We start from the raw sequence: 16805 nt of genomic DNA on the forward strand, positions 1-16805 counted from the left end.
TGGGTGGGTGGGGAGAATGAGGGGCGCCCAAGGCTGGGTTTTTACCCCTTGCTGCTACCTGGATCTCCCAGCTGAAATTCCAGTTATTAGTGGCCCAGGAGAGGAGAAAGTTGGAAGACGCTAGGGAACAGGGTTCCAGGAGTGTATCAGCTCAACCCCTCTCCCGGGAGAGCGACCCCACCACCGCAGGCCCTAATCCGCTGTCAGCAGTGCCCAGCGGAGCTCGGCGTTGAAGGAGGCACGTGGGGGAGGCGGGAGTGGGGAGCAGGCACGTGGTCCAGCCTTCTCAGCCCCGTGCTGCCCCCCGCCCCCCGTGAGGAGGGGTTTGGGGAGGTGGGGGCGGGCCCGGGCGGGGGCGGGCGGCGGGCGGCGCCAAGCGTGGGGCGCGGGCCCGCGGCGGGAGCTGTCCGCAAGACCTAGTGCTGAAGTAGGCGCGGACGTGCCCGGTGCCTAGCGCGTGGTAGCAGGCGCCCAGTGCCCCAGCCGGCGAAGACCATGGCGTTTATGGTGAAGACCATGGTAGGCGGCCAGCTGAAGAACCTCACTGGGAGCCTGGGAGGCGGCGAGGACAAGGGGGATGGGGACAAGTCGGCAGCCGAAGCTCAGGGCATGAGCCGGGAGGAGTACGAGGAGTATCAGAAGCAACTGGTGGAAGAGAAGTGAGTGGGATCCCTTCTTGGCTCCAACGACCTCCCCCTCCCCAACCCCACAGCTGCTCAGTCCATCCCCGGGCCAGCCTCAGGTACCAATCCCCTCTCCCCTACCTTCCTAGACACGGTAAGAGACCGGGAGGTGTCCTCTACACTGCCCCCAGACCCATCCCATCTCAAACCCAAAACCCCGCTCCAGCTTCATACTCTGGTCAAGGGGGAGTGGGGGAAGGGGCGACCGGAGTCTGGGACGAGGAGGGGGATGCACGTGCGTTTCTGACGAAACAATAATCCCTTAATCCGATCTGGTCCCAGCTGCCTGTGTCTTCCAACTGGGGCTCCTCTGAGCTTGAGGCTCTGAAAAAAGTGGTGCAGCCGAGGAGGCTCAGAGTCGCGGAGGCAGACCCTGAGATGGGGGCACTCACAGACATTGAGCCTACTTGTGTGCCTGCAGTGCTGGGACAGAGTTTGGGGCTGGATTCTGCTGCTAGGCTACTTGGGTTCAGAGCCTGGCTTTGCCTATTAGCTGGGTAACTTTAGGCAAGTTACTTAACCTTTCTGTGCCTCTGTTTCCTTTTCTGGAAAGTGGGGATGGTAATCATAATACGTGTCTTGTATATTTATGAAGATTAAATGCCAACGCATGTAAACTGTTTAGCAGCACCTGGCACATGATAAAGTCTCATAAATGATAGCTATTATTTCGCTTAATCCTGATACCAGTTTTGTGAGTTGCAAAACTTTATCCCCATTTTACAGAAGAGGAAGGTAAGTGACTTACCTAAGGATATACCTAAAATGGTAGTGGAGCTGGGGTGTGAACCCAAGTTTGTCCTGAATACTTTTCCCTACACGACATAGCTTCTCAGTGAGGGAACAACAGACCAAGTTGGAGGCCATGAGGGACAAATAATTAGGGTCTGCAGAGAGAGCTAGACAGACTGCCACCTTGGCCCCTAGTTCCATCCAGCAGCAGAGACAACAAAGGGCACTGTGATGGGGAGAGGCAGCAGAGACCTGGCTGTCCTGGTTGGAGTGCCTTTGCTACACACAGGGACCAATACAGCAGTGCTGCCAGGACTCAGAGACCCCTTCTGTCCCTCCCTCGAAGACTCCAACTCCCTTCTCTCTGCCCTCATGGTGACTCTGCCCCTGGTGACCCTGCAGGATGGAGCGGGATGCACAGTTCACACAGAGGAAGGCAGAGCGGGCCACACTGCGGAGCCACTTCCGAGACAAATACCGGCTACCCAAGGTAAGCTGGCCCCGGCTGCAAGGCACATCTGGGACCCTGAGCTCTGGGTTCTCAACTCCTTCGTCCCATTCTGGGCACCACAGCCCGCAGTTATAAGACTCACAGGGTGCTTGGTTAGATCCTTCCTTCTCATTCATTTGTTCATTTATTCATTCACTCACTCATAGTTAATCTGTGCCCACCAAGGGCCAGGGCTTTGTGCTGAGGGGACCCCAGTTCTCATGAAACTGACAGGTCTGTATTTCTGGAGCCAATCTAGGCCTCTTCTCTCCTCCACCCCCCAGTACCCCCACCAAGCCTAGGCCAGGCCTGGGCAGAGGAAGACACAGGGGAGGCAGAAAGCAGATTTGACTGCAGAAGTGAGTGCTCTGGGGGTTTCTGAACCTACTGGAGGGCAGAACTTACTTAAGGTGGGGGAGAGAAGCCCTGTGTGTGTCAAGTACTTGACCTTCATGTCCTCATCTAACCCCCAATAATGCTGCCAGGCAGCTATCACCCACAGCCACAAATGATGAAACTGAGGCTCAGAGAGATGGAGGGACTTGGCTAAGATCATACAGCCAGTGAGCCATGGAGCTGGGACCAGCCCTCAAGCCGGTGAATATGAGCCTGCCTTTGCTCCAGGGCCCCAGGCTGCTTTCCAGGGTATGGAGTCTGCCTGTAGAGAGCCAAGTATCCCCTTGGCTGGCCAAGCAGCCAGAGAGTATGTCTCAGGAGATCCCTGCCCCCATGCTCCCCTGAGCAGTGCAGCGCCAGATGGGCATGTAAGTGTGCTGCTCCTGTTGTCTAAGGAGGGGACTGAAGCACAAATCTCTCCCAGAATATCGCCCTAGTGCACCCAGAACTGTGCTGGACTCGGGAAAATAGCACAGGGCTATAGTGCTCCTGATTTTGATCTTCCACTTGAATTGAATGACCAAATATATGAACATCACATTCACTTATTCAACAAATATTTACTAAGTCCCCAGCTGCTTCTGACTGCCCACAGGCCACCAATTTTTTGGAAATTTCTCACGGGGAAAAACCGGTCCAGAAAGCCTGCCTCACTGCAAACTCTCCTGGAAATAAAGTCATTCCTCAGATACTTGTGCTAGGCATATAAGAGACACCTGCCATCAGGGAAGTCAGAGTTGAGCAGAAGAACCAAGACTTGGATGCAACTGAGTAGGACATGAGGCGCCCCCCAGAAGAACAGTGAAGGGCAATGGCCATTGTAGGTGCCATGCCAAAAAACACAGATGTTGGAATCAGTGACATAGGTTTGAATCTAGCTCCCCAACATCCTACCTGTGTAACCTTGGACAACTTAAGTTACTTAAGTTAGTTAAGTAACTTGAATTTAAAGTAAGTTACCTAAATCCTGTAAGCCTCAATTTCCTTATTTGTGAAGTGGGAGTAACAATACCTACCTACCTGACAGGGTCACTGTGAGAAGTAAAGGCACCCAGCTCAACATCTGCCATGTAATAGATGTAATAGATGTTTGATAAATGGTACCCATCACTATTTTTGGTTACACCCTTAAGCATAACAAGAGTCAAAACATGACTTAGCTGACTGTAACAGTGTGACTCATAAGTATTTTCATTTTGTCTTTACTCGCTGTGCTGGTCCTTCAGTATCTCAGAGTGAAATAAGGTAATATGAAAGGTCTCCATGTCCAAGCATCCAATGCTTGATCCTGGGATGTGGGGGCTCAAGAATCTAGGGGGCCGGGCACGGTGGCTCACTCCTGTATTCCCAGCACTTTGGGAGGCCAAGGTGGGCATATCACTTGAGCCCAGGAGTTTGAGACCAGTGTGGGCAACATAGGGAGACCTCATCTCTACCAAAAAAAAAAGAGAGAGAATCTAGGGGCCTGGAACCCAGACCAAGCCTCCTCCCTGTCCTCTCAACTCTGGGTTCTCACAGACTTCCACTCCACCCCACCCTCTCTTCCCTTCAGAACGAGACAGATGAGAGCCAGATCCAGATGGCAGGTGGAGACGTGGAGCTGCCCCGGGAGTTGGCCAAGATGATCGAGGAGGACACAGAGGAGGAGGAGGAGAAGGCCTCAGTCCTTGGGCAGCTGGCCAGCCTTCCTGGCTTGGACCTGGGCTCACTCAAGGACAAGGCCCAGGCCACACTGGGGGACCTCAAGCAATCAGCTGAGAAGTGTCACGTAATGTGACCACTTCCCTGGGGTTACCCACTGGGCTGGGCCTCCATGAGGGCTGAGTGTGTGTCAACTTCCAGAGACCCATACTCCATTTGGGGCTTTGTTTTCCTTGCCCCATCCTAGTTCCAAGACCTTTCCCATCCATGCCCCAACCCTATCTTCTGTTTTTTTCCTCTCTGCTGGGAGCAAAGCCCCCATCTTCACCTTACCCTTCAGGACCCTCCCCGCCAGCTCAGCCTGTGGAGGCCTCCCAAGATTGCAGGAATATGCCCATCCCTCTCTGGCCGTGGCCCCAAGTTCCTGCACACAGAAGCACCCACAGAAAGACACACACAGCACACAAAACCCCTAGCACGTTCAGAGACAGAAGCCACAGATGCATCCCGGCACACATAGACATGCACACACAGGCCAGCTCCCTTGCGCGTCCAGCCCCTCTAGACACCAACACTGAGATACTCTCAGAGAGCGCTTGGGCAGATACCCTGGGCAGACAGGAGGCCTGAGTTCTAGTCTCTACCTTTATTGTTCTTGAAAGCCCCTGCTCTCTCTGAGCCTTGTTTCATCACCTGTAAAATGGGAATGGCTGAATGATTTCTAAGGCTCTTTCTGGTTTAGACTTTCAGAGCCAAGCCCACACCCCTCCTTGGGCAGGGCAGCAGCTACCACCACAGCCTCCAGCGGCTGCCACTGTGGGCTCTGGGAGCCGAAGTGATGCTGTGTGAGAGGCAGAGTGCCAAGGATGAAGCTGGCACTGAACAGTAAGCAGCTCCAGGCCTTCTCTGGGCCCAGGGCCCAGCCAATTTCTGTTCTGTTCCTGTAGAACTTTCTCTGGATTCCATAGCTGGAATCTCCTCTCCTAGCTCAGTGAAAAATAAAAATCCCAAATGGTGTGCCTACCTTCCCACTTCTTACTGGCTTCCAGGAGTCTTGGAGTTCACAGCCCCCTGAGCCTGCCTTAAAGGGGTATCCTCCACCCCACAACCTACAGCTTCACAGGAGGGAGGAGGCATCCAGTGCTAGGAGTGGAAGTGTCTCCAGCTCTGTTCTCTGGGGGCCCTGGGTGAAGGTGGGGTCTGGGGCCTATGAAATAGGTCTGGCTTTGAGGAGGATGGCGCAGCCTCATTATGTGGGGAAGATAGGACCTCTGGGGCATCACTGAGACCACAGGTGGGGCCAGGGCTGGACCGCAGCTGTCTTGGGTGCCTGTGCCTACAGCCCTCCTCACCCTGGAGATGGAAGATATGCAAAAAGAAAGAAGACAGGGCAACTGCATTCCAGCCCCACACTTGATGACTTTGAGCCTGTCCTTTCCCTCCTTGAGCCTGTCTTGCTTGTCCTCTGTAAAATGAAGAGTCCCCCCTCCCCAAAATAGTAATAATACATGTTTCAAACGGTGACCATTTATAAAGCATGTGACAAACTATCAATAAATGTAACTCATTCTTTTAAAAAAACGAAGAGCCCAGATCTTATCCTGCTCACCCATGGCAGGCGCTGAGGGGCAGGGGGCAGGGGAGGTTTCAGAAACCAGCCAGGAAGCTCCCCAAGCAGGTCACCCCCGGGGCCTGGGCAGGAGGAAGGTGCTACGGGGCCAACCCCAGGTGCCCCACCCCCAGGTCCAGGGCCCAGCCTGTGAGGAAGCCAGCCAAGGTTCACAGGCAGGAGCGGCCATCTGAGGGTTGGGTTTCAAGGGCAAAGTTTCCATGAGATCTGCTTTGTAAAATAAGAACAAAGCCCATCAAACCTGTATAGGAGGTCATGGGGGGCTGGAAGAGGGGAGACAGGGCAGGAAGAGACACAGGCCCAGCCCTGGAGTGTCCCCAGGGAATGGGCCTGGGCCTCTGAGCTACTCCTGGGCTGCTCCCGGGCCAGGGCCTCCTCCTGACCTTCTCAGAGCTGGAGGAGACCCAAGCCAGAGCCCCAAGCCGGGTAGGGGGGTCATGGGCTGCCTCCGCAGCGTCAGCAGCAAGGCCCACGTCAGCACTCCACCCTCCGGGGCCTTCTGCCTAATGGGATTGGACAGACCCCTTCCCCCTCAGTGTTTTGCAGGGCTGAGAGGGAGAGGGCCGAGAGGGTGGTGGGCAGTGGGGGCTGGGGGACGTGTACTCTCTGAACCCTGTCAAAGCAAGGCTGGTTGGAACCTGGATTAAAGATCAGGAGCTGGATTAAAGAAAGGGAAACATTTGTTTCCCCTTCACCCTGGGAATGGAACCCCAAGAAACCTTGACTGGTTTGCACTACCCCTGGAATGGGGTGGAGGAGGCTGTGGGGCTCAGATAGAGATGGACAATGAGGGCAGGCTGAGGGGTCCCCAGCTCTGTTGGGCATGCCTGGCCTCCCTTCTTCCTTCCCCCTCCCCATCAGCCCTGTAATCTGGGTCTCTGTCAGTCTGCACCCCTCTCACCTGTGTGCCCTCACCCGCTGCCGCTCTGCTGACTCAGCGCCTGTCCTGTACCCACACGCAGCTGGGGGCTGACTTGGCCCAACTGGAGCTCCTCCTCTGCACCTGCCCCCAACTCCCAAGCCCTTGGGCCCTGAATACATCAACTACTACTGTCTTCCCAAGCTGTTCCTACCCTCTCCTATTTAGACAATCCAATGTCTAAATAGGATATTCACATATTTGTCCTGCGACTGGTCCACCCACCTGGTGTGATATGAGGGCCACAGAGTCATTTGCCACCAAAACTTCCCATTTCATCCTAGAACCCCATTAGTACCCTGCAGTTATGACTCTGATGTTTATGGCCTGCTCCTTCCTTCCCTTCCCTCCCTCCCTCCTTTTCTTTTCTTTTTTTTTTTTTGAGACGGAGTCTTGCTCTGTCACCCAGGCTGGAGTGCAGTGACGTGATCTCGGCTCACTGCAAGCTCCGCCTCCCGGGTTCACGCCATTCTCCTGCCTCAGCCTCCCTAGTAGCTGGGACTACAGGCACCCGCCACCGCACCCGGCTAATTTTTTGCATTTTTAGTAGAGATGGGGTTTCACTGTGCTAGCCAGGATGGTCTCGATCTCCTGACTTCATGATCTGCCCACCCCGGCCTCCCAAAGTGCTGGGATTACAGGCATGAGCCACCGTGCCTGGCCCCCTCCCTCCTTTTCTTTTCCCCTTTCCTTCCTCCTTCATACCCTTGTGGGCAGTGTGAGCATACAAAAAATGTTAAAAGGTAGTTAAGAGAGCCCCTCCAACTTCCCCAAACCCCTTCAGCAGGAGGGAAGAGGCAAAGATGATTGCCTGTCCCGCCACCTCTCACCCTCAGAGGCTCTGGTTCCACAATGCAAAAGATTTCAGGGAAACCCTGCCCAAGAAGCCTGCAGTCCCCCACTCCTACCTTCTACCCACCCGGACAGCTCAGGCCCAGTTGCCAGCAGAAAGAGGGTGCCAAGAAACAAGTGACTTTCCCAAGGCCAGTTGGTCCCCCGGGAGGAACTGGGGAGGGTGACCAGGGTTTGGAGCATGGAGGATCTCCTGTTCCCTCGACAGCCAGATGGTTCCTCCTCAGACATCAGAGGCCCCAGGCAGGCACTAAGGACACCTGGGACATGCTTGCTAGCTGAGCCGAGCTGCTGACATTGCCTGTTGACCCAGCTGACAGGCAATGTCTGGGGCTTCTGTCCTCTATCCCACAGACCTGAGGTGGGGCTGGGGGTGTAGTCACAGGGCCCACGGCCGTGCCTCCAACCCGGTGCCTGCCAGGCAGAGCTGTCCCCAGAGGCCATTTGAGGTTTGAGATCAGGGGAGCAGCAGCAGCACTGAGGAGGCCTCAGCCTCATTCAGCAGGAGCTGCGCCTGCATGTGTGCTCATGAGCGTGTGTGTGGGGCCTGCGGGGGTTTATGAGCCTGCACACGGCTGTCTTGTGTCTGTGGGATCTGCTGTGTGTAGGTGCGGGGATGAGTTCCTCTAGGGAAGCTGTCATTGGTGTGCTCCTTCCCTCAGGCCCCAGCCTCGGCGTTGGGCCATTGCCCTTTCACGGAGGGCTGGGACAGCAACCTGGCCTCTGGGGACAAGAGCCCTTCTAGATGACCTTCCACAGGAACAAAGGTTCTATGTCCTTTCCCACATCCCAGGTAAAGAGGATAAAGAAGGGCCAGCTGGACACCTGGGTACCTCTATCTGCTCCTGAGGCCCATCTGTGTCTTCCAGGGCTGGCCCCGTGGGAGAAGGCTCGGGTGCTTCCCCTAGCTTGGCCCAGGGCTGGCTCTGTGCTTGGATGACTGGGATGGAGGTAGGAGGACAGGGCAGTCCCCTGAACGTTGCTGGGAGGTAGCCATCCTGCTTTGGGCACCTTCAGAGCGTTGAAAGTGAGAGGCGAAAACAACTCTGTCTCCTAAGAAGGAAAACATGACCTTTGGAAAGTGGATCTGCACGTTTCCTACAGGCTTCTGCCATTAGAAGCAAGCTCTGCCCCCAGTCGCCCCAGCCTCCTACTGGGCTGCCTCCCTGCTTGGCAGGCGGCTTGGACACAGGAGAAACCTAGAGGCCATCTAGATGTTTTATTCAAGGAGGGCCCCTTCCCAGAGGCTCCTCCAGCAGCCTCAGTCCCCAGGCCTTTCCGGTACTGAGTCCTCCCTGTGGGGGCCCACTGCTCTCCACACCTACTTGAATAAGAACTTCAGGCCTCTGTTCTCAGCCAGCCAATACAGTGATCACAAATAAGCAACTGGGGTTGATGGGCCAACCCTCACTCTAACACCCTTCAAGTCTCTCCTCTAGTCTTCCATCTTGTCTTACATTTCCACCCTTCCTCCCATCTTTTTTTTTTTTTTTTTTTTGAGACGGAGTCTCACTCTGTCACCAGGCTGGAGTGCAGTGGCGCAATCTCGGCTCACTGCAACCTCTGCCTCCTGGGTTCAAGCGATTCTCCTGCCTCAGCCTCCCGAGTAGCTGGGACTACAAAAGCCTGCCACCACGACCGGCTAATTTTTGTATTTTCAGTAGAGACAGGGTTTCACCATGTTGCCCAGGCGGGTCTCCATCTCCTGACCTCGTGATCTGCCTGCCTTGGCCTTGCAAAGTGCTGGGACTACAGGTGTAAGCCACCATGCCCAACCCCTCCCATCTTCTCAATTCATCCACCCCACCAGGTCCATTCATTCCCCTCCTGTTCCCTCACTTTATATATTGAGGCTTTTTTGTCTGGCCCATTTCCAGAGATAATCTGAAGTACATTTCTCTCCCTACATCTGAAAGTCACATTTTATTGTATTCTTACTGTATGTCATGCCCATGTGCAATAGCTCATTACAAATTCCCATGGGGCCCTTATCCTCAACCTCACTTTATGAAGAAATAGGCTAATGGATGGATCCCAAACTTCAAGGCCAAGTAGCAGAGCCAGAATTCTAGCAGCTCCTCCTGCCCTCTGGGACACTGCTCCCCACTGCCCCCCGATGGCCACACCAGGGGCTTCAGGGAGAATAGTTCCCAGGGTCTGTTCCCATCCAGGTATGGAAAATCCTGGGATGACTGAGCAACCCGCAGGGAATGGGTGTAAGTCTAAGGAACTGCTCCCCTGCTGGCAGCCAGGGGATGTGCTCCCCTCCTACTCCCAACAAGTGCTGATCAGATTGACACCTGGGGTGTGTGTGGGGTTGGGGGAAGGCCAGGGTACAGAGTCTGCTGGAAACGGAGCCTCTGGGGGCTGGGTGTGAGCATGATACCTTAAAAGATGCCCTTTCCCCCAGTCCAGCCCACTGCTCCCTCACTAGCCCAGGGTAAGAAGGGGTAGGAGGCCAAGAGATCCTGTCTGGGGTGAGAGAGTGTGCAGTGTGGAGGGCAGAGCATTTTGGAAGACTGCACTCCTGGAGCTGAGCTGAGGAGCAAAGAGGGAAAAAGCCTTCCCAGCTCCCAGGCCTGTGCTCCTCTCCCCACTGGTCGCCTGGGTGTGGGCAGGAATGACCCTGGTCAGCCTTTCTCCTGGATCCCTGGGGGCTAAGGGCAGATTGGCTATCATTCTCAGCATTCCCCTCCAACCTGTGACCTCCCCAACCCTACCTCAGCTTCCCCAGCTTTTGCTGCAGTCCTTCTTGCCCCAGCCTGTGGGCAGCGGCCCCCCCTCCTGTTGTTCTTAAGGCAAGAACAGATGCCCAAGTAGAGAAAATAATTTAATAGAGAAACAGTGAATTATACTCTTCACACCCAGCCTCCTGCAGGGAGGACAGACAACTCTTGCCCAAGGAGGCATTTAAGGGCAGAAGGGCTAGAAATCACCAACACCCGCTGATTATTTAAAAGAAACTCTCAAATACATTATTTTCCAGGTTAAATTCACTTTGTACTCATAAGTGCCCATGCTGTGGGCTGTGGAGGTATCAGCCCCATTGAAGAGATGGGGAGACCCAGGCCCACAAAGGGGAAGGGGTTTGCCCAGGGCTCCACAGCGGCAGAACAGGCCTAGAAGTGGGAAGCCTGGAGTGCATTGGGTCAGACCGTCTCCCTCTCCCAGGCTCAAATTCCAGCACAAGGCCCGCGCTGTGGCTAGTGTGGGGCCCAAAGAGGAACGGAGGTGGGAGAGATGAGGACCAAGGAACCTTCCTGAGTGCTCCCTAGGCCAGGGCAGGAACAAGAAATGGTCTTCTTAAATTTGCCCCACCCCGAAAGATACAACTTTCATGCTTGAATGATTAATTTAAAGTACCGAGATGGCGGGCAGGTGTGAGTTCCCAGAAAGACTGGTGGGTTCTGTGGGGCTGAGTGCATACTGTGGGGTGGGTGGTCCCTGAGGGGTGCTGGAGTGCCCCCATTCCAGTGCAAGGAGGAGCTGAGTTGGAATAAGGGGTCCCGGGAAGGGCAGGCCAGGGGCACAGCTGCCTACTGGCAGGGCGAGGGCAAGCACAGAAGTGCCCTGCAGGGGCCCCTTGCCCTCTTCTCAGAGCAAAAAATGATAGACGGCTGCATGCTCCAAAACTGACAGGCACAGGATCCAGTAACCACCAAATAACAAACAAAGGTCTCATGAAAGAAGTGCTGTTCTCCCAGAGTCCTGCCCTCCCCTCCAGCATACAGCACAGCCATCAAACCGTCTGTGGGGTGCAGAGTAACCTGAGGGAGGCTGGGGACTCTGGAATGTGGGGGTCTCAGCACTGTCTATCCAAGAAGCCTGCTCGCCAGGGCTGCAGTGGGCCACTTCATTCTTGGCATCAGCCTGGGTTAGTACCCCTCTGCTCCAGATGGCTCACGTCTGTCCAATCATTCTTCTGGGGTCACTGTAGGGTACAAGCTATGGGGGGGGAAGGCAATGGGGGAGGGTCAGTCTCAGGTCTTTGGTAAGGGAGGCAGAACCCAGGGCCCCCAGCCCTCACCCCTCTTTGGATGGAGGATCGACCCCAGGGCAAGACTCACAGCTACGAACAGATTCCGACAGTCCCTCTTTGTCCAGGGTGTCAGCTTCCCAGCGAGATTCCCTCATCTGTGGGATGTGAAGGCAGCACAAGGGATGAGAGGCAGCCAGGAGGCAGACACACGAGCCACAGCGCACAGTGCTGAGCAAGAGAGAGAGTGAAGGACGGGGACACGAGCCACAGTGCACAGTGCTGAGCAAGAGAGAGAGTGAAGGACGGGGACACGAGCCACAGCGCACAGTGCTGAGCAAGAGAGAGAGTGAAGGACGGGGACACGAGCCACAGTGCACAGTGCTGAGCAAGAGAGAGAGTGAAGGACGGGGACACGAGCCACAGCGCACAGTGCTGAGCAAGAGAGAGAGTGAAGGACGGGGACACGAGCCACAGCGCACAGTGCTGAGCAAGAGAGAGAGTGAAGGACGGGGACACGAGCCACAGCGCACAGTGCTGAGCAAGAGAGAGAGTGAAGGACGGGGACACGAGCCACAGCGCACAGTGCTGAGCAAGAGAGAGAGTGAAGGGCAGATACAGGGACAGGGAGGCCTGCAGAGGAGGCGGGAGAGCAGACATACACCAGCAGGGTAGGGATGACAGCCACAAGCAGAGAGCAACAGAACCCACAGACCCTAGCCCCAGCGTGGCCCCATGTGCCCACCTTCACCTGCTCCTTCAGGTATTCAGCTCGGGCCATGAGGTTCTGAACCTGCCAAGGAAAGATATGCCCTTGGGTGTGGGGGAGAGTGGCGGGGGGTGGGGTTTCAAAGGGAACTCCTCCTCAACCCTGATGCTCTCTAGAACCCTCTGCCCCGTCAGAACAACTTGCCTCCCGAGTCCCTTATCTGCTCCTTCCTCCAGGAAGCCTTCCCAGACTTTTTGCTGCTGGGTTCCCAGATCCTCCACTGCCCTGAGTACCCCAGCCCTATGGTTTTGACTTGCAGACCTGGAACACCCTGAGAGTGGGACATTCCAGAGGAAACCCAAAGAGATCCCCACAGGTAAGAGCAAAGAAAGGGGAAGAGGAAGCCTCCCAACCCTCTCAAGCTCAGTGGGCACCTCAGTGTGAAGCAGCTCCCGCCTCCGGCCCGGGGGCTCCGCTGTAAAGAGAGGGCGTGTGGTGAGGGCAGGGCAGCCAGGGGCCCTCTGGTGGGCAGAAATGGGGGCCCTCACCTGCCAGCAGCAGCAGCAGCTCCCCCAGACTATGCTGGTACAGGTCCAGGGCATCCTGCTCCCCACCAGCAGCCTCCTCCTGCAGCCACAAGGACACCAGGCTGCTTAGGGTCATGGCCTGGATATCTCCCCACCCTGCCCCATCCTATCCCACCTAGACCCTTCTCACTGGCACAAACCTTGGCCATGGCAGCTGAAGCCACTTCCAGGGCAGCTAGGAGGCGTGGCTTGTCCCGGGCCATCTCTAGGATGAGAGGAAAGGCTCAGGGTGGGGGAAGCAACCTGCCTGTTCCCTGCAGGATGCCTCTCCCCACCCGCCTCCCCCTCAGGCTGTGGGGAGGTTTGCTGGGGCCCCTGGGGTCAGCCAGGAACCGGAAGTCTACCTCTGAGCAGATCTCGGGCAGAGGTCCCCTGCCTCAGCAGGGCCTGATTGGAGGAGGAGACGATGGCCTTGAGCTCCTCGGCCCGGGCCACGTACTGCCCCACCTGTAGCAGGGAAAGGGCCTGAGGAGGTGCTGTCTCACCCGCTGCCCTTGCCAGAACCCACCTCCAAGTTCTCCCTCTGCATTGTTAGTGACTGCCGCAAGCTATAAACATGTCGGGGCAAATGAGGCTGGCCTGACCCATTCCAAGCTCTGTGTTGCAGGAGAGGAAGTTCCAATTCTAAGACAGCCATTCCCCAGGGGCCCTGAGATCTCAGGGCCTTACCCCCTGCCCCCCCACTTCCTCATGGGGACTCTCACCCACCTTCGCCTTAATTGCCTCCTTCCGCTGGGCATCCGCCTCATCTGCAGAAAGTGAGGTCATACGAGGAGTCTGCGAGAACCCCTGCCCCACACCGAACCCTCTGGAATCCCTCCAAACACAATATTCCAGGTTTATGCTCTGCTTTATTGCCTACAACACTCTGGATAGAGAACTGGAATCCACCTATTGCAGCCACAGACGACTCCCATCCCTGCTGCACCCAGGGGCTTCAGGCATGGCCTGGGACTCACAGTGCAGGGCAGGTACGAAGAAGTCCAGAGCCTTGCAGTAGAGCGATAAGGCGGCTGCTGCATCCCCCTCCTGGTCTTTCTTCACAGCCTGCACCACCAGGGTGGTCTAGGGGATGGGCAGATCAGGGGTCAGGTCCACCTCCCTACCCTCCCACGCTCACCAAGATGGGAGATCAGCTCCCCTGAGCCTACCCTCTGTCTCTGTTGGGCGAGTCACCTATTCACCACCAAAGAGGTCAACGAGACCTTCAGCCCACCCTCAGCCCACCCCAGCCCCATCCGCCTGCTCACTGCTCGATCCAGACTCTCCCTACTGGGCATGTGCTCCAGGTCCACCCAGGGGTGCGCAAAGAAGTCCTGGAAGGAGATGCGATGGCTGGGGTCCCGCTCCAGGAGCCGCTGCAGTAGGTCCCGGCAGTCTCGGGAGAGCAGGGGTCGCAGGGGGAGCTGTAGGGAAGGGAATGGCAGGGACAGATCACACTGGGCTCCAGCCCCTCAACCTCTAGCCCAGGGGTCGGCGAGGAACCCGAGGTATGCGTTGGACAGGTGGGGAACCTGAAACCAAGGAGGAACAGGTGGGTCAAGATGATGGAGCCAGTGAGGAGCCAGGCCTCCATCCCTGGGCTCCTGGCACACCCTCGCTGGAGCCCTGAGCTGAGCTAGAATTGTGTTTCTGGGTCCTTATTTCCCTCCCTGGACTATGTTCCTGGGAAGGCTGGGTCTGGCTCTGCTTTGGCTTTCTCCCCACAAGGTCCTGCAAAATAGGCACTGTGCTGCCTGCTGTGGGCTGACCTAAGTCCCTGGGACAGCCCGGCACCTCGACTTCCAGTCTAGAGCATGCCCCTCCACTACAAAGGCAGCCTGGAGCCCACACTCCAGTCTCTGCAGGTGAGAGCGAGGTGTAAACCCTCAGGGCCCTGACTCCCTCTGCCCCCCAATGCTTGCTAAGGGCCTGCTAGACCCACCTCGATGACCCGGTTGCTACGGATCTTCTCTTCCAGCTCCAAGAACGACCTGGAGGCAAAGGGGGGCTGCCCGAAGAGGGCTTCTGTGGAAGGGAGGCAGAGCGGAGGCTGGGAGGGAATAGGTCAAGCCTGGCCTGAAGCCCCTCAGCAGGGGTCGTGGGCCAGCAGTGAGTTTTCATCAGAACCCTTCAGGAGTGGCCCAGAGAGGCCTTGCCTGAGGAAACACTGTAGGCCTCAGCGTGAGAAGCAGGGAAAAGAGGTCTCACCATACAGGATGACCCCGACGGACCAGAGGTCTACGCGGGCGTCATACTGCCGCTGGCACACCATCTCGGGGGCCATGTAGAGTGGGGAGCCACGGAGCACGTGCTTCTCATCCCACGGGGACATGTGCTGTGCGAAACCAAAGTCTGCAGGCAAGAGGTGAGGCAGCAGGGTTTGAATTCCAGCTGCTTCCACTCCTGGCTTGTAAAGCCTCACCCCAGGCTCCTCTCCACCCTCCAGACCCGATCAACCCTATTTCCAAGCCTCTGCTCATCATTAGCCTGGAACACCCTCTCATATCTGCCTCTGGGATGTAAAACCTACCCATCCTGCACAGCTCCCTTGGGCACCTTTTCCTAGGAAGCCCACCTGATCACACTAGCTACATGGATAAGCCCCCACCCTCTTACTGTCTCCAGGCTTAGGTTCTACCACAGTCTCTGGCCTCCAGTGTCAATTCTTGTCCAAATCTTATCAAGGGTCACCACCTCCTACTCCTGCACCACACACTCTCCTATGTGGCCACAGATGGAGTCACAGACTTGAGCCCCAATTCTGATGACAGACCAAGTCCTGTCCCTGACCACAGAGTGATCCCTGATGCTGGTCACACACTGAACCCCAGCACTGTTCCCAGACTGACCCTCAAACCTGGACACACAGTGAGTCCCAACTCTGGCCACAGACTGAGCCCTAACTCCACCCATTATGCTGCTGGACTTGAGCATGGGTAGCCTGAGAAAGGTTCTGCCTTTTGATGGCAGGGCCCAACCCCAGACTTCGCAGCCGGTTACTCTTTGAGGACTCTATAGAGGGCTCCATGAGAACTAGGGCTGCTGAGTGAGCCCAGGGAGAGGGAGGCCTCTGCACTCTCCAAACCTCATCCCTGCTGTTTCAGACACAGACCTGCCAGTTTTAGGTGGGGCTTCTCCAAGGAGCTCAGCAGAATGTTCTGTGGCTTCAGATCCAGATGAGAGATATTGCGTTCATGCAGGAACTGCAGGGCGCTAGCTGAGGAGTGGGACCCACAAAGAGACAGTTCAGAGCCATTCCCGCCTGCCTCTTGCCTGCTCGGCTCACATCTGCCTCCTCAAGCCTACACAGCCCCAGTTCCTGCCTGGCTAGTCTAATGTTTTCCATATAAGCACCAAGATCCCACCACTTCTAGGCGTTTGCCACCCCACCCGAGTGCCCACCCTCCTCCCCTCTGCCCCTTCACAAGTCTCCCCGCCTCTCAGAAGCCTCTCTGGATGCCCCAGTCCTAGAGAATCTTGCTCTTTTCCTTGGCACAGCACTTGCGTCCTACCTACAGGACTCTGCAATGTTCTACAAGGTCCTTATATTATGTTCTATGTATGGAAGCCTCAACACCCCACAGAGGGGGATTACTCCCTCATCTGTCCCACAGCATCCCTGAGCAAGGGTTGAGTGTATGAGATAAACAGGACCCTAAAATTTCAGACTGTGCAGGAGGCAGCTGCAATGTGTGCCAAGGCTCTAAGCCTGGCGGAGGGGTGGGATGCCGGGGGGCAGAGAACAAGGGACGGAGCGTCAGCCTGGGGTCACAGTCCTTTACCTAACTGCTGCATGAAGACACGCGCCACCTTCTCAGGCAGAATCCTGCGGGTATGGATGAAGCGAGACAGGTCACCCCCTGCGCAGAACTCCATGATGAGGTAGATATTGTCACTGTCCCACTGTGTTTAGAGGTAGAGAGGCAGCCTGAAGAGAGTGTCCCTTCTCCAGCTCCCTTTTGGCAGCGGCCCCGCCCAAGGCTCGCACCTGAAAGTCTTTCAGCTGCACAATGTGGGGGTGTCGAATGCCCTTGAGGATCTCAATCTCCGTCAGGAGGTTCTCCACCGATGCCTTGTTCAGACTTTTCTTGGCTACACACTTTATGGCTACCACCTCACGAGTGTCCTTCTGCGGGACAGGAGATTTGGGGGCTCTGCCTTGAGGAGGCCAGGACCTTGCCTGACTGGAAAGGCTCTGTCTGGTTCCC

The 16805-nt window shown here is 56.3% G+C and overlaps 5 protein-coding genes across 8 annotated transcripts in view; 4 read left to right on the plus strand and 1 right to left on the minus strand.

Annotated features, from left to right (window-relative positions):
- Nucleotides 1–16805, plus strand: part of CSK (C-terminal Src kinase) — a 278351-nt gene that overhangs the window by 45029 nt on the left and 216517 nt on the right. The gene's annotated exons all lie outside the window — the stretch shown is intronic.
- On the plus strand, nt 334–4965 carry CPLX3 (complexin 3). The gene is made up of 3 exons (XM_050799913.1): nt 334–659; nt 1818–1905; nt 3854–4965. Exons 1-3 carry the CDS (start codon nt 496–498, stop codon nt 4076–4078), a joined length of 477 nt encoding a protein of 158 aa, XP_050655870.1. The 5' UTR covers nt 334–495; the 3' UTR covers nt 4079–4965.
- SCAMP5 (secretory carrier membrane protein 5) overlaps nt 2277–16805 on the plus strand; it is a 201334-nt gene continuing 186805 nt past the window's right edge. Inside the window, exon 1 of the mRNA XM_050799904.1 lies at nt 2277–2280. The gene's annotated coding sequence lies outside the window, so the exon portion shown is untranslated. The remainder of the gene's footprint in view (nt 2281–16805) is intronic.
- Nucleotides 10161–16805, minus strand: part of ULK3 (unc-51 like kinase 3) — a 297486-nt gene continuing 290841 nt past the window's right edge. For 3 of the 4 annotated variants that reach the window (XM_050799862.1, XM_050799865.1, XM_050799863.1), the window contains 15 exons: nt 16586–16726; nt 16380–16500; nt 15710–15814; nt 14806–14949; nt 14540–14622; nt 13866–14021; nt 13575–13680; nt 13324–13364; nt 12960–13062; nt 12756–12820; nt 12577–12655; nt 12463–12503; nt 12065–12112; nt 11411–11477; nt 10161–11288 (listed from right to left, as the gene is read on the minus strand). In XM_050799862.1, coding sequence (XP_050655819.1) covers nt 11272–11288; nt 11411–11477; nt 12065–12112; nt 12463–12503; nt 12577–12655; nt 12756–12820; nt 12960–13062; nt 13324–13364; nt 13575–13680; nt 13866–14021; nt 14540–14622; nt 14806–14949; nt 15710–15814; nt 16380–16500; nt 16586–16726 — 1317 coding nt within the window. In that variant the 3' untranslated portion in view covers nt 10161–11271. Of the gene's footprint in view, nt 11289–11410; nt 11478–12064; nt 12113–12462; nt 12504–12576; nt 12656–12755; nt 12821–12959; nt 13063–13323; nt 13365–13574; nt 13681–13865; nt 14022–14539; nt 14623–14805; nt 14950–15709; nt 15815–16379; nt 16501–16585; nt 16727–16805 lie in introns of those variants that run through there. The other variant, XM_050799864.1, reaches the window with a different exon arrangement.
- The window catches only part of MPI (mannose phosphate isomerase), a 60463-nt gene continuing 59986 nt past the window's right edge, over nt 16329–16805 (plus strand). The window contains exon 1 of the mRNA XM_050799872.1: nt 16329–16333. The gene's annotated coding sequence lies outside the window, so the exon portion shown is untranslated. The remainder of the gene's footprint in view (nt 16334–16805) is intronic.

This window comes from Macaca thibetana, chromosome 7 (genome assembly GCF_024542745.1).
Source record: "Macaca thibetana thibetana isolate TM-01 chromosome 7, ASM2454274v1, whole genome shotgun sequence".
NCBI classification, from domain to species: Eukaryota; Metazoa; Chordata; class Mammalia; order Primates; family Cercopithecidae; genus Macaca; species Macaca thibetana.